Genomic DNA, 22785 nt, shown 5'->3' on the forward strand with positions numbered 1-22785 from the left:
ATCCATATACCTATAGGCCTCCATTGAAGACAGGTGAGTTGCAGTTCCAAATTTGGCCCTGATAGTCTGATCTTTTATGGACATTGCTAAACTCTTTGCTTCAATACCTTGTGGTGGTGGATAGTACAGGTGGATTGCAGGCTGTTAAAAAGTAGCACGTTGTGTTCGTTGTACATTCATTGGCTTTTGTGGTTCCAAAGATGAAATTAGGCTATTATCAGTGGTAACAGATGGCAGAACAAGGAGCAATGGTCTCACGTTGCAGCGAGGCCAGTCTAGGTTGGATATTAGGAAAAACTTTTTCACTAGGAGGGTGGTGAAGCACTGGAATGGGTTACCTAGGCGGGTTGTGGAATCTTCATCCTTAGAGGTTTTTAAGGCCTGGCTTGACAAAGCCCTGGCTGGGATGATTTAGTTGGGATTGGTCCTGCTTTGAGCAGGGAGTTGGACTCCTGAAGTCCCTACCAACCCTAATCTTCTATGATTCTATAATTCTACCATTAGTTCCTTTTATCCTATATTACGAATCCATAGAAGGCTTTCACTGTACTAATTGTGGTATATCTCTTTAATTTATCTTTTCAAGCTCTTCTCCTTTCCAGGATAGATGAGTCCAATAGTTTCATTCTCACAATTATTCATTCCCCTCCCATGCTTCTAGGGAGAGAATATTTTCTAGTGGTCAGAGCAAAGGATTCTGGTTCTCTGTTTGCACATGCTGGCTTAGCACATAGTCTGAAGAAGCCACTTATCCTCTGTCCTATAGCATATCCATTTGTAAAAGGGGTATAATACTTCTGTGGGGTTAATGATTCTTCACATGAAAAGTGCTAAGTTCCAAGAGTTTATGATGATTTTTGTCACCCTCTCTGACTCTCTTCTATTTTTCCTTTACAAATGGAATATGGTATTTGAGGTGGGACAGCACTAGCCCTACCGCTTGCAGTCTCCCAGCACTGTCTTATGCTCTACGGAGGGATTCTGGCTGGCATCTGAAACTGTTGGGACCACTGCTTGCCCAGAGATTGGGAGCTGCCGGTACCCTTTCCCCCATCACACACTAGTGCCCTTGGACTGGGATGGAGAAAGCTGTCGGAAATGTTTGCTGAACAGTAGTTAGTGAGTGTTTGTCGAAATGACCTCTCTCAATTAACTGAGTTGTTTTAATTAGCCCAGGGAACAAACTGCATGATGGGACAAATAGCTGGTAAAAAGTATTTTTTTAAAAGATGGCTAAGTAACCAGAGTACACGTGTGCGCTTGCAGCCACTCGTGCTCATTGCATTATTGGAACTTACCAGGTCCCAAACAACGTTCTAAACACATTTTTCTATTTTTAAGAAAATGGCTGCTGGGCCATTTCCTTGTTGTGCCACAGATTTCGCCTGCAGGGAGTTTTCACAGCCGAGTTTAAAACCACTAAAACCAGGAGTTTAAAATGAAAACCTGGCAAGCTTAGCTCTCCATGGTAGCGCTATTATGAGCTGCAACAATGAAGTTAAATATGTATCATTTCAGGAGTTGTGCAAAGAGTAAAGAATAAAGAACAGGCCCTGCTTATTGCAACCAGTTATTTTGATTGCTTAATCCAAAAGAAAAGCCTCTTGACACTGATCTTGTGGGATAATAAACATGAAAGAATGATTCTGAGCAATCGGAACTTTACAGTCTGTTCAAGAAGATTTAAAACGCTAACGTAGTGTGGCCTTCTTTGTAGCTGTTACATAGTAGAAGAGTATGACGGTTTGGATACCTGTTGTCTTTGGGCTATTGCTGATAATACCTAAGCCTAAGTAGGTGATAGGGGAACAATATTCATTTAAAAAGAGAACCATACATATTTCTTGTCTCTCTCTATTTTTTTTTTTAGGACTTTAATCTTTTATATGAAGAAGCAAAGTATTACCAGCTGCAGCCAATGATTAAGGAACTCGAGCGATGGAAACAAGAGAAAGAACAAAGGAAACATTTCCAGCCTTGCGACTGCCTGGTCGTAAGAGTGACTCCAGATCTTGGGGAAAGGATTGCACTGAGTGGGGAGAAAGCTTTAATAGAAGAGATCTTCCCTGAGACTGGGGATGTCATGTGCAACTCTGTAAATGCAGGTTGGAACCAAGACCCAACCCACGTTATTAGGTTTCCTTTGAATGGATACTGCCGTTTGAATTCAGTGCAGGTAATGGCCTTTCAAGCAATCCTGTCTAATGTTGCAACTTTTTTTATTTCATGTTCAGTTATATGCAAATTATTTGCTTCTGCTCAATTACCTTCAGTGCTTATACTGCAAGGAGACATTTTCTGCCTGGTGAGATCACAGTCTTTCAGGTTTTCCTAAGTCTAAGCAGAAAAATAGATTTAGATTTTGTGTATGGTAGTGCCATGCTGGTCTCATAATAGTGTTATACTGATAAATGCTAATTTTTTCATCAATGTACAGCCCACAGCATTTTTTTTCCCTCCAAAGTGCCCCTGGGAAGAAAGAGAGAGTTCCAAAAACTACAAAAAAAATCTCCATGTCATTTTATAGAAAATGCAACAATGTGTAAATGCATAATTTATGTCTCACTCATAATTAAATGATGGTGCCTGCGGGATGGACTTAAAAAAATTGATCTCTGCACTTTTTTTTTTTCAAAAGGATGTTCTATAAAAATTGCCCAGAGTATTTTAAACAAAATGTATTTCACTTTATACCCAGAGTTTTGACATTAGGATTAAAATTAAACATATGAAACAAAGAATGATAACTGGACGGACAGATGGATGGAAGTGAGAATAAATACCTGGCTGGTCTTTAGGCAATTGTCTTGGGGGCTATCAATGATCCTTCCAAGGGAATGACACACACAACTGTGGGCAAAGATGTGGAAGTTTGTAGAAGTCCTCGTGCTGAGTGGGAAGAACAGTGCTGATTATGCTGTTAACAAAGACATTAATTAAGCAAATCAAAACAATGTCTTTAAAATATTTTGCAAGAGGGATGTCTGTCTCAGGTGATTTGATGATGAGAAATGAAGCCTTCAACCTCTAGGTACCTGGCTGCAATGTTAACATCTGTAACTGTTCTGTTAGCTGGGCTGTGGAAAATGACTTGGAAATCTTGGGCCATTTCCTAGTGGACACTTGTCCATAAAACAACTGGTACTCTAGGCAATCCAATCAGAAAGGCCAGGGGGGAATGAGCATCCCAGACTTTACAGAGCTCTAGCTTCCTAGAGGTGGTCCCTCCACGTAAGAGGAGAGGCGTATCAACAGAGCAGCATGGAAGGGCTGGCACTGCCACGGCTGTACCTGCTCTGTGACTAAGCAGAGGGCCAGTCTCCAGGGCTGCCAATCTAGAACATTTTCTGACAACGAAATATGCTGAAAACATTCCGATATATAAAGATATATGCAGATTCGCTTTTACAACCTGTATTTTACATCAGTTTCCTCTTTAATTAAAAGTTACTGTAACAACATTCCTTGATGCATTATGCATTAAACCTGTCTGAAAAACAGATCTATTGGCAAATTTTGCTTTCAGATTAAGCACTCCCAAATGTTTCATTCAGCTCAGCTGATGAACTTAGTGCCCTTGGATAGTTTTGCACAGTTCCTTGTCAATTGTATGTTTGAGTGAGGTTTAAACTGGGTTGGGTCCCATTCTGATCAAACAAAATGGATTCCTCCAAGGTGGGCCAAAGGCAGGTCCATTTACTGGTGACAAGGTCTTTTAACTCGCTTTTTGCACCCTTGAGGAAGGGGGCGTTTGCAGTCTAGGTAGGTTGGGAGAGTCAGTTTAAAGATGTTAGTGCTACGATTAGGTGCATCAAAGAAAGTGAAAAGAAATAAAACAACGAAGGATCACGCTAGTCAGTGACAAACCCAACAGTGCACTGTCAACACAAAAACTCGGGAGAGATCTGAAGGCATTTGTTGTGGTAAGTTAGTTAGGGAGAGGAGTGTCACACAGAAAAGCAGTAACTTGATCATACTGCATGTTCTTTAATGGGACACTTGTTTTAGTTCATTCCAGTACCCTACATTCCTGGTTAACATGCAGCATTTATTATTGCAACATTTATGAATTCTTTGGAACTTTCATCAATTCTTTCATGAAATGATGTTTCATATCAAGAACTCATACACTGTACATGTAAAATAAAGAATGTCAATGTAGTGGGTTATGCCCCCCCCCCCAAAAAAAAAAAAAAAAAAAAAACAGCCCTCAATTGAAAATTCCTATTTGTATCTGCATTTAGGGTATAAAGATTTCCTAAGATTTAATTAATTTTTTTAACCTTCTAACAGCAGGACTTAGTGAAATATATTAATATATTTCAGAGAAAATGCTGTGAAAATTGCATATGTTGAACATTTCAGTACTTTAAAATTAAGACCATATTTGTTAATATCACTCTGCAAAATTTAAATGAAATGCATTAAGGTATCATATTTCTGTCTGGAGACCTTCCCAACAAAATAACAGCTCGTGTCTTTATGTGTTTAGAGTGCCTGGCAGAGAGACTATATTAAATCCTAACATAATTGCACTATTCCATATTGATTATTTTTATATAGGGGAAATCACAGCTGGGATTCATTTATTTTTTGGCATATTCTCTTTGGAGACTTATAGGAAAGTAGCTCAGATTTTATCCTATAGATACTGTTTTAAAAAAATAAAGAAATGGCAAATGTGAGTATATCACATATACTTAGGGCCAAGTTTGCAAACTTGTCCATGTGCAAGAACACTTTCATCCTCTTGGGTGCACTAGTAGCTGCACACACACAGATGCACAAGGGCTCCTGCTGCAGGGGGAGCACGCATCCTCCCAGCCCCTCTGCCGGGCGTGGAGACCAGAGCCCGTCATGCCCTGCTCCTTCCTTCTCCCCCGCCCTACCCCCTCCCCCCCTGGCTGGGCAGCCCAGGGGCATCTGCCTGTCACTCCTGCTCCCAGCTGCACCCACCACACCCACAGCGGAAGGGAGCAGGAAACAGGCCCACAGCCCCTCCCCCCCCATGGGGCCCTGCTGCTGCCACCTAAGGGGTGGCGGGAGAATGCAAGTATTGGCACCCAGGCGCCAGAGACCCATGGTACGCCACTGGCACAACGTGCACACACACACACACACACATAGTGTAGACATGCAGAGGAGGTGGCATTATGTAGATTTCACCCCTAGCATTCAGTATAACCTAATTCAAGCTAAAGTTAAACCAGTACAATATTTAAACATCTCAGCATTGTTGCAGGATTTGACCCATTTTGCTTCTTGCTCAGAAAATTGATGATACCTGCATTTTTTAACAGTAGGTTACAGCCTGCAGTCTAATCCTCCCAGCACATAGGTAGCACAAATGAATCACTTTGTTCCAAGCATAGTGTTTTAAAGATGTATTGTCTGTCTGGTTTGTGTGTTTTTTATATAGCTGGATCAGTAAAGAAAAGTCCTATGCTAACATGCAGCTTGCCAGACCTATGGACTAAGCAAAGAGCAGCTCAGCACTGGTCTTGCATTATAAGCAAATTGATTTTTTTTAACATTTGTAGTAAAGATCTTGACATCGAGTCCAACACCGTGAGTTGGCCTATCAGTCCCAATCTCTTTCATTCCAGTTACATGGAGACCCCTCTGGTAGGCAGCACCTGCTTTAGGGTTGGCCTGGTTCTTGTCTCCATTTTGTCTAAAGCCTATTACAAAATTAATCCCAGCCTGTGGCTTTCCCTACAACCGCTTGATACCTTGAGCATTGTTCTCGATCAAGTTACTGACATCTTACTCCTGTCTTAGAAGGGACAATGTTGATAAGAGCATCCCCTTCTTGTCTCTAGTCTGCTAGTATCCCAGGTCCCATCTCTCTTCATTTCTGAAGAAGGGGGTAGAACTTTCATTTTTTTATTATACTTTTACCTCAAATTCTCCCTCCTTCCTTTGATTTGTCTTATTTTTCTTTCCATTTGCTGGGGTGGGTTTCTTCCCCCTCCTCCCCCACCCTTCCCCTTTCAATTGTAATACTTTCTTACATTCATAAATTCTGTAAAAATCAGGGCAAAAGTCAGTGAGATTTGGCAGCTGTAACTTTACTGGAACACAAGTCACTTTGTCCCAGGGCAAGCCTGAGCTCCCAAGGCAAGCTGATTCAGAGGAGATGCATGACTCAGGGAAAGCTGTGCTAGAATGAGCTGCGTTTTCTTTTCTTTGCCTGTCTTCAGAAGCTGGACTAGCGAGTACAAGGCTTCAGTTGCCTTCCAAAAACTCAGATATTGGAACTGCTGGTGGCTAACAATGGAGGCTTCAAAGGAAGGCTCCCATAGATGAACCAGCAGATATACTAAGCTGAGTTCACACCATTGGCCAATCAGTTCAGTGTTCTGCCTCTAGCCAAGACCTCTAACTGGTGTTTCTACAGAAAGCAAGCAAAAAGAAGCAATATCTTCAAGAATGCCTCTCGCCATTAGCATGATTCTCTACGTGGGGGCCAGGGCAGAAGTCTACATGGAATTTCTTTTTATTTCCCCTCAGTGATCATTTCATGCCTTAAAGCATGAGATTTGATGGCCCTGGTAGTGCATACAAAAATAATCCTCCTAATGATGTCATTCATTACAAGGCTTAAAAAGAAAGTGTAGATCCTGTATGGGTTTTCTCCTCACCCAATAATATATATATTAAAGTTATGTTTATTGCTTTGCTGGGACAAAATATCTAGTCAACTGAGCAATTTTTTTTTAAAATAAGGCAACAGCATCTCCCAACAGTCTTGATGGTAAATTAGTCAATATACCATGCCAGGACTTAGATTTAACTAGCTAAATAATAAGATAAATTTTTACTGCTGTGGACCCAAATGTCACCATGGTGATTTACATGGTACCTATATTATGAGAGAAATCTTTATGTATTCTAAGAATAGTACAACCTGCTCACCCTTGGTGACATGTATAGGTTGCCAAATAGGCAGGAACAGTTTTTCCTATCTGTAAAATAATTGTGTATTAAACAAACTAAAGACACTGATTTTTCACAGTTATATGCTAGCATTGGTTGTATAGTACTTGGCCTAAAGAATATTCATACATAGTGTAGCAATGCAGAGGTTTGATTGGAAGAGTATTTGGATGCAGATTTTCAAATGTGAGAGTGTGGATTCCTTTTACACTGTTATTCAGGAAATCTTAATGTGCACAGTGGGCTAAGTTATTCTTCCACTGAAATCAATGGAGTGTAGCAAAGGACAGAATCTTGCTCTGCTCCTACAATGGCAGTGCACAGGAATTGCCTGGCCTTCTGAGAGACGCATGAGGAAACAACCTTAGTCCATTCTTCTCATGCTGATATTGTCATTGCTGATGTCTAAATAGCTGCTGCCAAAGCACACGCTAGGCACGTATGAAAAAGAGCAGTCATTGGATGTTCCTATCTCAAGTAGTATTAACCAACCTCCAGTCCTCAGAACTGGCCTGCAGCAGGAAAAGAACAGTGAAGGCCCCATATGGCACTGGAGTGTGAACAATAAAAGTAAATAACAGGAGTGTAGCAGAAGATCCTGTACAACGTTACCGCTCTTGACTCAATTGCGAGTGAGTGAGGTTTTCTTTCATTGGTCTCAAGCCCGTGTCTGTTGAAGAAAAGCACATGAAACTAGCATTTGGGTGTACTGAAAAACCTGTGTGCACACCTACTATGTTGGGGAAATAGTTCATCCACAGTTCATCCATGTGAAAATATGATCCGTCATGTAGCCAAGGTCACTGAGATCTAGGGTGGTCTGCAGCATAAGTGTCAGGCACGCAAATTAAAGCTGCCTCTGGTCTGCTTTAATTCATTCATCCAATTTACCTCAAGTTTTCTTTAAAAGAAAAAAATACGTGGAGAATACAAATAACTGTTTGTTTGGGCCAGTTTGGTTTTTTATCCAACCATCTCTGACCTCCCCATCCCACTCATGGTGTCCGAAAGCAGCACCAAATTCCAGGAAGAGGAGGAGGTGTCTGTGATTGAGCCTTGGTAGGTGTCACTCAGATGCCCAAGATACTTGAGCTCCAGAAGGGCTCAAAATCTTTGCAGCCTTTTCCTTGAGACTTTCCATATTAATAATGAATTATGAGCACTTGTTATTATTACTTAAACCTAGTGTTGTTTTCCTGTAAGAGAGAGCATCAATATCACTGCAATCCAGTATTTTACTGTATAATGTACTGAACTGCTCTGTCGAGTGCTTATTGCTTTGATTAATTTTTGTTTTCTACAGAGGTTTGCTGTAAGCGAGACTTTAATCACAGTGTAGTCATTTAAGAATAAGTTATAAAATTATAGCTGTATAATATTCGTTCTATGAGATCTGGAAAGACCAAATACATCATTCAGATCCACTACTCCTGGATGCGTTTATTATATTCACTAATACCTAAAATTGTCTAAAATTAATCTACACTCTTTTTCACATTGCAGGTGCTAGAAAGATTGTTTCAGAAGGGATTTAACGTGGCAGCTTCGTGTGGTGGTGGGGTAGATTCCTCTCAGTTCAGTGAATATGTGCTGTGTCGTGAGGACAGAAGACCCCAACCCACCCCAACAATCAGAATAAAGCAAGAACCCCTGGACTAGAACCAACCCTTCCTCCTTTGTAACCATAGAAGTGTTTAATAGTCCCTTATGTGAAACACTAAGGATTTGCAAAACAGTATTAGCAAACAAATTGTGACTTTATGTTGCCAATTAGTGGTACTCTGAAACTACCTGTCGCATAGCCAGCCATGAAATACATTTGAAAAACCACCTGTTTGTTTTTCATGATGAAACATCTGAGCATGTTCAGCGTACAAGGCTTTGTGGGAATGTACATTCAACCGAACAGCTGTGCTGTTGAAAAAGGCAAAGCTTCACAAAGTACTGACCCTTGATTGGACTTCTGCAGAGAGACCAATTAAAGCAATTTGAATATGTCAGCTGGAGAAACGATTCTGACAGTTCTTTTGACAGTATCCTTTCCCCCATCAGTGATATTCTAAGGCAAGGAAACAGTGTCCATCAAAAGGAAGATGGTACCTTAAAAACTGCATTGAGTATCTTCCCTGTCTGAATGCCACACCTCTCATATCAGATGTGCTTTACACCTTCATACGTTATGTTACACTTCTGTGATTGTATTCATTCATGCTAGCAAATGGCTTATTTTTATACAACATTTACAACTGAAATAACTCTGTGTACAGAATACAAAATCGGAAAAGGACCAATTCATAGTCATCTGGTGCTCAGTACTTTCAAAACAATTGACGACTAGTTGTGGCTAATATGTGCAAAAGTAGGGATCTGGAAGCACAAAATGAAATTTTAGTAAGGCCATCTGACATCTAACGGCATAGCTCAGGCCCCAAAAGTGGAATCAGAGTTCTTCTGAGAAGCCTGTTTTGTTTTCTTCTTTCTCTCAGAGTTTCAGTGTTTTGCATCATCAGCGGAGTGGTGGTTCTGCCAAGCACGTTCCATTACCTTTGTTATTTTACTAAACATATTTAAAATCCACATGCAGGAGTAGGTGTTAAACATTTTGGACACCCTCTACTCTACATGGCCCTGGAATTCTTACAAAGGATGATAAAGCCCATACTTCTCACTATTTGACAGGAGCAGGCCAGGTTTTGTTTAGATATTTTTCCTTCTATTAATTCTGAATTATTATTAAAATACTGATTTTATAGCTGCCCTGTATCTGTGTATTTTTCACTTTAAAGAAGCCATGTGTCTGTAGGAGATTACCATTCCTCTTTAACAAATACAGTATCAACTCTTCTGACTTATTCAGCTTCCTTAACTCAGGAGACAGCACTGTGTTTGCAGGTGCAAATATATAAATAGCATTCTGCTAAATCCTGTTTATTGCTGTTTAGCATGATTGGATCTTCAATAACTAATTCATGTGTTAATCGCAATTTAGTTTCTCCCACAATAATTTATAGAACACTGTTGTGGTTGCTGAATTTTAATTAAACTGTTTTTAGATGCGTAAATACAGCTATATAGAACAAGGGGCAGAGTATTAAATAGTCAGCAATATTTGACAGTTCTGTATCTCTAATGCCACCTGATTACTTGGGCAGAAATTAGGACTTGGAGTTTAAGACTAAATTTTTCAAAAGTTCCAAGTGATTTTGGGTGCCCATGTTGGAGACTGTACATGGCTTTGATTTTTGGAAAATGCAGGACACCTACCCTCTGAAAACTAGGCGTCTTCAAATTGCCCCAGAGTGGGCACCCAAAATCACAAGTCACTTGTGAAAATCTTAGCCTAAAAGTATTGGCCTGCTGCCTTAGCAAAACAGTTGACAGATATTTGGCCAAATCTGTCTACTTAAAAGATTTTTAAAGTTATTTTATTTCATGGTTTTATACTTATTTGACATGCTAAATAAAATTGGTAGGTATTGCCATATTTGAAAAGATGGCACTACATTACCTTTATATGTAAGATATCTGTAGAATTGTATATTATACATTTAATATTGTAAAAAACTTTAACGTATAATTGTCATGTATTTGTGTATACACATTTCTTATACAGTACTTCATGCCATAAACATTTCTGTAAAGTAAAAGATCAAAACTGCAGCAAGTAGAATGAACACTCACTTTATCACCAACGTTCTTCAAGAGAGGTAAGAAGTTTGGGCTGTACATCCGCTGGCCTTTGACTCAGTCCAGCTCATTGTAGCCATCTCTTCAAAAATAGTGTTTGTTTATTGGTTCTATAGATGTAGTTTATCTTCAGTTCAAATTCTCCTTAAAGCATCAATTTAGCTCCTCTCTTTTACCATGTATATTCCAGTTTTGTATTTATTTCCTGAACAGAAAGGTTCGGAAAGAAGTGGAGGCAGAACACTTATGTGTGTGGATACTGTTTTATACATTAACATTCAGCTAATGGAGGATAGTTTTTCTATAGTTATGGTACATTCAGGCTTCAGGAGTATGGGCCAATCTTTCAGTCCTTACTCAGGCAAAACTGCTGACATCAACAGGAATTTTTGCCTGAATGCAGGATTGTATTAGTAGGAACTGTTATTAAGCACCTCCTGCAAAGGGCTGAAGATTGTCAGTTCCAGTTGAAGTAAAATGGAAATTGAGGGCCTCTGTGCTCCTCTCAGGATCAAACCCATAGGCAGAATGCTTTAGTTCTTTGTAGAGAGCCATGAAGTATTTGTGGGTTCGTTTGTCTGTTTTCTTTAGTTTGGTGTGCACCATATTTTTATAGCTCAATAAAGCAGCTACAGTACGGACAGCAGTTTGGTAAGGTGGCATCATAAAAGATTCCAGGCTGCTCCAACTGAGTTAAATGTGAACTTGAGATGGAAAGTTTGAGGCATGACATCACAACAGTAACTGCAAAACAGCACCGAAGCAAGCAAGACATGTGGAAACAATCACTTCGTTAGGAGAAATATGCCTTTTTTTTTTTTTTTTTTTAAGGACATGTTAAGCTAGGACATGTTCTTATAGTTAGTGACTTCAGGTCACTGATTTAAAGTTTATTACAGTTTCATTTGTATCTTTTTTACTTTTTTATATCCCTGTATTCTAAAGTAGCAATATCAGCAAAAACTGATGTGAATTTTTACTTCTGTCCTAAACCATAGCAACACAGCTTGATTAAGAACATTACTCAGTGTCATGTAAAACAGTTTTAAAAATATCATCACGTCTCTAGTAAAACTGTGGTGTGCAGACAGCGAATGCTTTTAGTTTGAAGGCTGAAAAGTAAACATACCTTGTTTTTTAATCTAATTTCACTGAACGAAATTGGTTGGAATCTCTTTGCTGAGCACTGAAACTGGTTTTTAGAACTTCAGTCTTCTCTAGCACTTTTACATGTACTGTTCTGTATCACTGTGCTCCCAAGTCTGACAAAAAAGTGAAAGGAAAATGTTATGTTGTGCTTACTGGACAAATCTTTAAGAAAGCAAATGTTGAGTGCATTCACTGACTGTATTTAATAGCATCAAGGTTTGTTGACAGTTTTATTAGATGTTTGACAAAGAATAAGAATTAGCACAACAGAACATTAAATACTCAGTTTTAGTATTCCTTTGTGGGTATTGTTAATATTTTAATGCAAAATGTTTTTGAACAGTGCTTAAAAATTACAAGACAATGTGAAACTGAAATTAATGTTTGATAAATTAATACTGTATGTCACTCAAATGTGTTACTTTAGTAAATTGTTTTATTTCTTTACAAAATAAGTACAAATAAGGAAGTATGTTTTCACACAAATTTGGGGTATTTACGAGTATGTACAGAAATTGTCAAAATAACATAATTCTAATAAACACAAGGTCTTTATAAACAATATGTACAAATTATCAGCACATTTAAAACACAATTTTACACTTCCTGGCCTTAAATACCTTATGAATAATCTTTTGGCTAAATAGCAGCAGTATAAATTTTGTTCTGCTTTTCATAAACCTTAAAATATAATTAAAACTTTTGATTTTAAAACTATTGGGCAGATAGCTCTATTTGTGCTTTCACTATTGTTTCCCATCCAAAAAATACTGCCTCAAAAGTGGCAAGCATAAACATAGTAAAAATTGAAAATATAAATAATCCAATGCTTTCCTTCCATGGTTACTGATAATACTGTTATGTCTGAACTATAACGGGTGTCCACATGTTTACTCAATACCTTATCCAAAGCCTATTGAGACGACTCCCATTGACTTAAATGGGCTTTGGTAACTTAAGCTGCAGTTCAGCAACGCATTTAAGCACGTGTGCAACTTTAAATACTTACATCCACTCACATGCTTATAGTTACACACATTTAAGTGATTTTCTGGATCAGGGTCTCAAGGTCTGATCATTCAAGGCAAGGTCAACTCCCAGTGACTTCTGTGACGACACTCACCTTGCAGATTGGACCCTGAGGACTTAATACTGATTCCAATGAGAGCAGGACTGGCCCTTCTATAACACAACAGTTTTTGACAGTGACTTTAAAAATCCGTGTAGAATACTCTAAAATCTTTACTAAACAATACTCTCATTTTGTAAAACCACGATTAAACCGTACTCTTCACAATAAATAAAGATATTTTTAAAATTAAAAAAACCTCAGATTCATGTTACTAACCAGCTGCTACAAATGTGCAAAAGGTTGAGCAGATTTAGAAAACAACTGGAAGCTAGTCAAGGTAACTCAGCTGGGACCTGAATGCACAGATTTCACTTAGGAACTGGTTCAATAAATGAGCAGTAAAAGCAAAAATCATAAATATATCAAATTTGTGGGAGTGCGGGGTGGCTACTCTTTCAACTGTGCAAAAAATTGCGATTATAACTAATCTAAAATAATAGGCATCACTGTGGTTAGTCAATGAAAATAGTGCTAGTAAAAATTAAGGAAACATGGAAAAACTAGCACTGTAATTGAACATACTGCTAATAAAAACAAATACCATCCTTTGGGCCCAATCCTACAAACCCTTCTTGTAAATTGCTCAGTGCCATCAATGGGATGACTTGTGTAAACATTTGCAATCTGGCCTTTACTTTAATTGGTATAAACTCCCTCTCATCTCTGTGTCTACCCTCAACTAAAAATGGCCAAACGCTGTAAGACTTGAAGCATGGATCGTATCTGTGGATTTGACCTCTTTAAAAACCTTTTGCACATTTTCATTTTTTTCATTTTATATGAGGGGAATTTATTGCATGTGTCTAACAACTTTATAAAAACAAACTACTGGAACACTGACATCTGAAAAAAATAGAAGGCACGTTCAAATTACAGATTTTTCAATGCAGGTTGAGTTTCTCTATGAGGAAACCAGTACAGTTCTTGGCTTTATTTAAGCAAAGCTCTGTAGAGCAGGAGAGAATGGTTAGTTTCTCTTTCCTGTTCCATGTAAAAGATGAAGTCCCTGAGGTTTACTCGAGTTATTTTCTGTCGTGCGTACTGCCTGGATGAAGGAGCCCCAAAACCAGCCTGACCTCCACTGGTCATGCCCAAAGCCTGTAAGAGAAATAAAGACCATTGTCAGTGTTCTACAGCAAAACAAAGATTCTTTTCACTTTCAGGTTATACGGCTTTAACTTTTGGATATTTTTTTTCTTAAATTGATAATTATAAGCCTAACCCTGCAAGCCTTACACATGTGAGTAACTTTACAATTGTGAGTGGTCCCATTGAGTTAATGTGAGTACAGTTACTTACATGCATTCCTGTTTACGAGATTGGGCCTTTCCTGTTATGAAAAAACTGGTAAACACTGGGGACAAATTCATCTCTACTTAACTCCACTTAAGTCAGTCAAGATACACAAGAAATATATTAGGTCATTAAATCTCAAAAGTCTTTTTGGAAGCTATTAGTAGCAGGACTTCAGGCCATCATAGAGGGCTGGTATGTAAGTCTGAACCATGTTCCTGGGTTTTTTGTGCCCAGGACTGGAAAATCATGCTGCTGTGTGTATATCAACATGTTGCTAGTATGATAAGTCTAGTAGCTCACTGGGTGGGCAGCTGAGTCTGGATTAGACTCTGGTACCCTCCTCCGGTCTGCACAGACACAGGCCTAATGTGATGAGAGACTGAAGCAAATTTGCTAGTGGGCATATTCAATCCTCAGCTGGTAGACAGACAAAATTAAACAGGAGAAAAACCTAGCATGAGAGGACAGCATGAGGTGGTGCAGACAAGCATTGGTAAAAACATTTTGGAAGCCAAGTTAAATAGTTTCTTTACCTAACTAGTCCAGGGCTAGCTGACCCTCTGTGCAGAGATGAATTTCACTCCCTGTACCTGCCTCAGTTACTGATCTTAGACTGGAGCACTGAATACTCAAAATCTAAGAACTCAGTCCACAATTTATAGCTCTTTTAGAATGCTGTTGGTTCTAGGATGGAAAGCCTGCTACACTGGGACATCTCAAGGAATTTTCCATTTAGCAGACCACTATTGGTTTGTAAAACTTTTTATTGCTTCCAAGTGATTTTAACAAAGAAAAATATTAAATAGCATAGAAAAATAAGGGTTTAAAATATCTAAAATATTTTGAAAAACTTCTAGGATGTTTTTCAAGAGTTCTATAAGATTTTGAAACCCAAAACTTACCTGGATTCTTCATTCTTCAAAATGCTCCCAGTTTTTTTAAAGAAGTTTAATATTCAAGGATCTATTGTAGCACATTATAAACATTTAATTATATGCAACTTTAGACCTGAAGAATCAGAGGAGAAAGATAGCACATTCTGGAGAGTGCACATAATGGCTAATTTCTTCATTGTCTTTCTCTTCACGCACCTTGAGAGAGACTCATGCTTTCATGAATATACTGCTCATGAGTTATTTCTCCTCTGTCATTATTAAACTACTGTTAATGGGGCAAATCCTGTTCCCGAGCTCCATGATTACAAAAGGCTTTGAATGTAGCGGAACAAATGTGGATATGCTGTACAAGATGCGGGATGGGCGGTGGAGATGCCCACAACTACAGTCCACTAGAGGCATTAGATTTTGGGAGCCCCCTGTGTGGAGTTATATTTTGAGAACAGGACAGTGAATTCAGTGATTCACCAGCTGAATCTCACCACAAAAAGAGAGGGATGTTTGTGGGAACGGAAAGGATTGTTCATCCACACTGAAGCCTAAGGTCCTCCCTGGTGGACAGCCCATTTACACTAGCTGTGCTCTGAATTCAGGTTTCATGCCACACTTCGCGTTCTTAACAGGGAGCAGCAGCATGTGATCATGTATTTTTATTGGTACTACATATGTGAAAGCAATATCTACTTAATAAAGAACCACATGAAAAAGTACATTTATCATGCACCTTATGATGGCCTCTCACCTGCACTCTGACAACTCATCTGTTTCTGCTACAGCCATTGTCATTATTCCAAAACTCCAAAGAGCCAACTTTTTTTTTAAATTAACCTGACCCAGAAATATTTTCCTCCTTTCACTCCAAATGTCAAATCTCCTTTCCCCCTCCTACAAATTACATTGGCTTGAGATCCAGCATAGTTAATACTAGACCCATGACAGACTTGTGAGGAAATAAAACTATTCCAAATTCATGCTGAAAATAACTTTATACTATCATAGCATTTCCATTTAGGCACACATTGCAAGCAAAGTATTAATAGAATGAAACTACCTAATCTTCTCAAAAATTTTCTTCATAAAAAAGCTTTTTTTCAAAAAAGAAAAAGCAAGGAAATTCTGTTATTTTTTTAATAGTCTGAAAACTACTGTAGCAAATAGTGTTCACTGGCCAAAGTCACTGGAATGAAGATGAAGTAAATCACATTTGTTACATTTATTTTCTGAAATATTGAATTTTTTGGTAGAAAGATCAGAATTTTTTTTATAGCTGGTACAGTAAAAGTGACATTTGTCATCTGAAAGCAAGGTTTGTGTTTTAATAACAGCACCAATATTATGAGACACTCAGATATCCAATACTATTTTGTAATTTGGTTTTACAATGCGGATTTTTATGAACAATTTTAGAAAACAGACAGAGTACATTTAAATTGACAGCACGCTAATTTACACCTGTCAATACAATTCCTAATTTAGACTGACACCAATTTCTGTTTGGTATTGCACTGTACTTGAAATTAATCTGTAAGGCTGCATATGGCAAAAACATACACTATTAATTACCACAGATTTTTTAATTATCTACAAGAATGCCAACAGAGTTCAAACTAATTGTTGAGAATACTAGGATTGAAGTAAGGCAGATCTGACGAAAAACCACATTTTTATCAGAGTGATAGATTTTTCATTAACAAGCCCTGTATTGCCTGTATCCATAGCAACTAATAAAGGAGTTACAAAGATAAAAACTCTAATAAAAACATAAATAGCGGGAAATTGTTTAAATCTTGTATTTCATAGCCCATGACATCCAAGCTATTACAAAATCATGCCCACTTTAATGTATATCAACAATTTTTTGTAAAGCAAGGAACTACTGTTTTTAATGTAAGACGGACATTTAGAAGACAGGTTTTAGACCAGGAAAATATTTAAATTTCAGTTTGTTCCACCCTTCATTTAGAAATAATTTACAAAACTTGGCTATGGGCAACTTTGTTTCTCTATCCCTTATTTGTTTTCTGTTGTCCAGATTTGCAGCTCCATCCCACAATATGGGGGGCTTCTATCTACTTTGCAGGTTGCAAATCTCAGAGAATACAACAGACAGCGCAGAGCAACTGGATTCTCCTCCACTAGGATCCACTCACTCTCTTTGTGCTTTGCACGCGCACAGGCAGCAAACTGACACGCAGAGTGAACCAAATAACTTCATTTTGCAGTCACTGGTGCATAGAGTAGAATGGGGAAAAGAGGCTCAGGAAATCAAATGCAGAAGCAAGCATTCAAGACATGGTGCCATGTTCTCTGCAGAGACTGGCCCACATAAGACAATAGGAGTCTCTCTCTAGACGTCAATGGCCTTTTGCTCAGACCCTAGCAGTACAGCAGGGCAGATGGCTGTATGTATATCTAGATTTTTTAATTATACTGTTGGATTGCCAAACTGTCTGAGCCAGGGCGACTTGAACCTTGACCTAGAGAGAGAGAAGTGGCAGAAAAGGGTAACTCTGGTACTTGAGCATGTTTAAGGGCACATTTTTTGCCATTTTGAACTCATTTCACATTTAATGCAGCATTTGGGACACACTTCTCAGCTTGTCTACTGCTTTTATGAATGCCTCTATAAGAAAACAGACATTTCAGGAAAGGTAGAATAAAAATTATGCAAATAAATACTGTCCAAAGCCAGACTAGACCAACAGGTAAGCACCCAAAATGTTCCAAAGAAACACACAGTCAATGTAGATGTGACAACCCAAGATTTGTACAAAAACAGATTTTTTCATTGACATTAATCCAAAAGGACACCCACTATCACTTGGACAGAGAGTCAAAATGCCACTATGCATTAAATTACAGTAACCTCATCAGCAGCAAGTTTAACGGCTCACAAAAAATGTGCTACTACCTTTAGCAAGCAGAATTGCCTAATTTACACATGTAACATAAGGGATGGATTTAAGTTATATAGTAGGGTTTACAATAGTTAACCAATTAAAAAGTTGCACATTTCCCCAAATCTGAAAAAATGTTAAATTAAAGAACTGTGGACATACGCTGCAAGATTCTACCTGGGAAATACAAAGACAAGGGCAAATGCAGAAGACTGCATTTAATATTTTATCCATCCCTCCTTTACCAGAAAACAACTCAAGTCTTGACATCTCTCTTTGAACACAATCTTGAACTGAGGCTATTGCTTCTCTGTGACCCAGAGAAACAAGGCAATAATGATAAAATAGATCTACTGGTTTTCTTCCCAGGCTACGTGACATGTCCTTGTGGCAGACTAATACCTTAAGCCAAAGTCCAAAAGTAACTATTCAAAATAAAGCCAAGACACAGATGCCTGTGGCTCCTGGGGGTTCCTACTTGTTATGTCTGGGCAGGAGAGGCGCAAGGATGGTTGAGGTTCAGCCTTTGTATTTTAACACAGAATGTAGCTTCAGAGGACAGTTTTAGTGAAGAGGGTACTTCTCCATCTACCCCATGTAAGGTGAGTACAGCCATTTGCTTTGAACACAGACCTTGCCACACTTCCTCATACTTTGTCAACCCAAGATTTGATGACTCCACTTGAGACTAACCTTGAGACTTTTGGGCACGTGATCTTTGCCCAGAGCGTAGCATGCTAATCACAGTCTGAATCTGGACGTCATCAAGGGACGGGTAAGTCTTCACATAAAACAAAAGTTGCTGCAGGAGCACTATCATAATGCAGGGCTTCTCCCCAGCTTACTAAGGACTCGCTGCCATGTGTGCAGTCTCTACGCAGTTTTATTGTCCAACTTAGGTCAAATCATCAAAAACACAGTTCCTCAATCCACCCTGGGTTACAGCTCCCTGGAGCTTTCCCCCTTTAATTTTCAGGTTCTTTCTGCCTTCCCTCCCAGGGACTCTAGCAGTTCTGCTACTCCTGCTTCCCTGCCTTCCCGCCTAGGGAACTCTGGCAGTCCTAGCTCTCTAGGAAGCACAGTTCCCAGGGAGGAGGCAGTGAAAACCCCATGTCCGTCCCTTTCCTAACTGGCCCTCAATCTGAATCACCCAGGCTCCCCCTCATCTCACTCTCTAGGTAATCCCAGGCGCCCTCTTTTAAAGCTCAGCTGGGGTCAGGTCACAGGTCACCTGGGGTCACAGGTGCAGTGGTCCCTCTTAAAGGGCCAGTGTCAGGCTGTGACAAGCACTCTCAACATGAAAGAGAGGGAGCTGTTGGCAAAAGCTTTTCCTTCCTTGACTCTGGAACGTGGTCCCAACACCAGCTCTGCCACAGCCTGCATTTGTTAGCCTTCCAGACACGCTGCAAGGTTCTCCTTTTGCGTGTTTGAGGAGGGGATGAGATCAAGGTAGAACTGAGGGGTTTGCTAACTGTAGTGTAAGAGAGTAGGAACGAACTAGGATTGTGTAGTTCTCTGGGGATTTTAGCAATTCAATGCATTTATTGATTATTGTTTTGTTTATTGTAGGAGTACCGAAGCACGGGAGAGTGCTCGTAGTTGTATGCTTGAAAAAATCTAAGTAAATAAAGATGTAGCAAAGTAAAGTGGACATATACATACTGAGCCAGAGAATGCACAGAACAGCACAGAACAGAACAGTTGTGGCTTAGAGGCTACTGCAGGGAATTGGGAGTTAAGAAACCTACATTCAAGTGCTCAGTGTGCCATTGGATTACTGGGTGAAATTGGGCAGTCCAAAAAGAACGGTTACTTACCTTGTAACTGTTGTTCTTTGAGATGTGTTGCTCATGTCCATTCCCAATTTAGGTGTGTGTGCTCGCCAACACTTTTTTCCCTTAGTGGTACCTTTACCAGCTGGCTCTAGCGCCCCCTGTAGCGGCACTCATATGCGCCCACATCTAGGTGCCGCCGGGTCCCTCTCCCTTTCAGTTCCTTCTTTCTGGAACTCTGACTGAGGGGAAGGAGGGTGGGTATGGAATGGACATGAGCAACACATCTCGAAGAACAACAGTTACAGGGTAAATAACGGTTCTTTCTTCTTCGAGTACTTGCTCATGTCCATTCCCAATTTAGGTGACTCACCAGCAGGTTCTCCAGAGGTGGGCAGGAGCTCAAGGTCACCGCTCTACCGAAGCTAGCGTTGTCTCTGGCTTGCTACTTCAGCACATAGTGGGACGCAAAGGTATGCACCAATGACTGGATAGCTGCCCTGCAGATGTCCAATATTAGGATGTGCAACTGGAAGGCCGCAGATGATGCCTGCACCCTCATTGAGTGGGCTGTCAAGGACACCAGAGGTGTGATTCCCGCCTGCTCATAACAGGCCCAAATGCAGTTTGTGATCCATCTCAAAAGACGCTGCGAGGAAACTGGTAAGCCCTTCATCCGGTCCACAACTGCCACAAAGAGCTGAGTACAGCAACAGAAGGACTTAGTCCTGTCAATATAAAATGCCAGGGCCCTCCTCATATCGAGAGCGTGCAAGCATCTCTCCTCACTGGAGTTGTGTGGCTTGGGGCAGAAAACAGGTAGGAAGATCTCCTGATTCAGGTGAAAATGGAAGACCACTTTAGGCAAAAAGGCCGGATGCGGCCATAGCTGGACCTTGTCCTTGAAGAACACGGTGTCTGGTGGCTCAGATGTTAAAGCCCTGATCTCCGACACTCATCTGGTGAACGTGATAGCAACCAGGAAGGCAATCTTCCATGACAGGTATGTAAGGTAACACAAGGCCATGGGCTCAAAGGGTGGTCAGGTAAGTCTGAAAAGGACCAAGTTTAAGTTCCACTGAGGAAAAGGCTCACTTATCAGCGGGAAAAACCTTTCCAGCCCTTTGAGGAACCTAGTTGCCATTCCATAAGAGAAGACTGTTCTACCTTCCACCAAGAGGTGGAAAACAGATATGGCAGCCACATGGACCTTGACAGATAAAAAGGCCAATCCCTCTTGTTTCAAATGGAGCAGATACTCCAGGATTGTAGGGATCAATGCTTCCGTCAGGGACATGCCACATTCGGTCGCCCAGCAGATGAAGCGCTTCCACTTGGCCAACTAGGCAGATCTGGCGATGGCTTTCTGCTCTCCAGGAGCACCCGCTGAATCTGGGTTGAACAGGCCCGCTCTTCCTGGTTCAGCCACGGAGCATCCAAGCCATCAGGTGGAGGGAGGCCAGCTCCGGGTGGAGCAGGCGACCTTGATGCTGGGACAGAAGGTCCGGACACAGTGGAAGGGTCCAATGCCTGGGTCCTGCCAGCTCCACCAGCATCCCAAACCAATGCTGTTTGGGCCACTCTGGTGCCACTAGGATAACCTGTGCCTTGTCCCTCTTTACCTTCAGGAGGACCTTGTGGATCAGAGGTATCGGTGGGAAGGTGTACAGGAGCCGCCCCAACCAGGGAAGGAGAAAAGCATCAGTGATGGAGCCTGCACTGACGCCCTGGTAGGAGCAGAAGCAATGGCATGTCCTGTTGGCCCTCAGGGATTGCCCCACCTTCAGATGATATGAGCCGCCACCTCCAGGTGGAGGGACCACTCGTGATGAGAACAGAAGGCCCTGCTGAGATGGTCTGCTAAAGAGATGTTGACCCCTGAGAGGTGAACCACTATTGGGTGAATATTGTGGTCGATGCAGAACTTCTAGGAGTTCATGACCTCTACACATAGGGCAGGGGATCTGGCCCCTCCCTTGTCTGTTGATATAATACACGGAGGCCGTGTTGTCCATGAGAAACTATACTGTTGGTATGATGACGTAGAAAAATGCACAGGCTAGTCAAATTGCCCTGAGCTCTTTGATATTGATATGTGACCCCAGCTCCTCCAAAGCCCACGTACCTTGGGTCTTCAGGGAACCAACGTAATCGATGACAGCCTCTACCACTACCTGGAGTCGGTAGAGGGCCTGGTGCCAGGGTCAACGCTCTGCAGCAAGGACCCTTCTGAGGCGAGGACGGTTGGTAGCCTGACATGGGTCTCGCCAGGTTCCCCTTGGCCTTCTCCCAGACACTTTAAACAGCTTTAATGAGGGTCTCTCCTGGGCATAGGCTTCTTACAGGAAGCGCAGGGTTTAGACCATGGGGAATGGGGCATGCCCCAATCCTGGGAATCTAACTACTAACAAACTAGAATTAACTGTAACAAATGAGTAACTATATACACTAAAAACGATGAATAGACCTCTAGGGAGATGATTAAAACTTGCGAAGCAAGAGTGTTCCAGCACCGTCACTGGCGGCAAGAAGGAACTGAGAGGGAGAGGGGAACCAGCAGCGCCTATATGTGGGTGCATGCGCACGCCGCTGCAGGAAGCGCTAGAGCCAGATGGTACAGGTACCCCCAAGGGAAAAAGTTTCTGGCACCAGTGCATGTGGTGAGCGCACACACCTAAATTGGGAATGGACATGAGCAAACACTTGAAGAAAAAACCCAACAAACCCTCCCCTCTTTTTTGCCTCAATTTCCCCATCTGTAAAATAAGAATACCATCTTTGTTAAGTGCTTTTGGATCTGTAACTGAAAGGTGCTTTATAAATGCAAAGTAGCTATCTATAATTAGCTGTCCCACATAATTCAGGGCTCAATCCCAATGGAATTAGGAGGAGGTGGTTTCATTGATTTCAATGGGAGATGACTCAAACTATTAATCAACATAACCAAAAAGTGTAAATGTATAACCATTTAACAGCAGCAGTACTGCATGAAATAATAAAATTATAGCCATTTCAAT

At 40.6% G+C, this 22785-nt stretch overlaps 2 protein-coding genes across 4 annotated transcripts in view; one reads left to right on the top strand and one right to left on the bottom strand.

Moving 5' to 3' along the window:
- The window catches only part of KCTD15 (potassium channel tetramerization domain containing 15), a 54816-nt gene extending 42827 nt beyond the window's left edge, over window positions 1–11989 (top strand). For 2 of the 3 annotated variants that reach the window (XM_067540061.1, XM_067540059.1), the window contains exon 4: window positions 1871–2678. In XM_067540061.1, the coding sequence (XP_067396162.1) occupies window positions 1871–2335 (465 nt within the window). In that variant the 3' untranslated portion in view covers window positions 2336–2678. Of the gene's footprint in view, window positions 1–1870; window positions 2679–8442 lie in introns of those variants that run through there. The other variant, XM_067540060.1, reaches the window with a different exon arrangement.
- Window positions 11990–13044: 1055 nt separating this feature from the next.
- The window catches only part of LOC137147730 (transcription initiation factor TFIID subunit 4-like), a 205107-nt gene continuing 195366 nt past the window's right edge, over window positions 13045–22785 (bottom strand). The window contains exon 15 of the mRNA XM_067540058.1: window positions 13045–14005. Within this exon, the coding sequence (XP_067396159.1) occupies window positions 13838–14005 (168 nt within the window). The 3' untranslated portion in view covers window positions 13045–13837. The remainder of the gene's footprint in view (window positions 14006–22785) is intronic.

The sequence above is a fragment of the Emydura macquarii genome, unplaced genomic scaffold (assembly GCF_026122565.2).
Source record: "Emydura macquarii macquarii isolate MOO-44397 ecotype Brisbane River unplaced genomic scaffold, CSIRO-AGI_Emac_v2 contig_561, whole genome shotgun sequence".
NCBI classification, from domain to species: domain Eukaryota; kingdom Metazoa; phylum Chordata; order Testudines; family Chelidae; genus Emydura; species Emydura macquarii.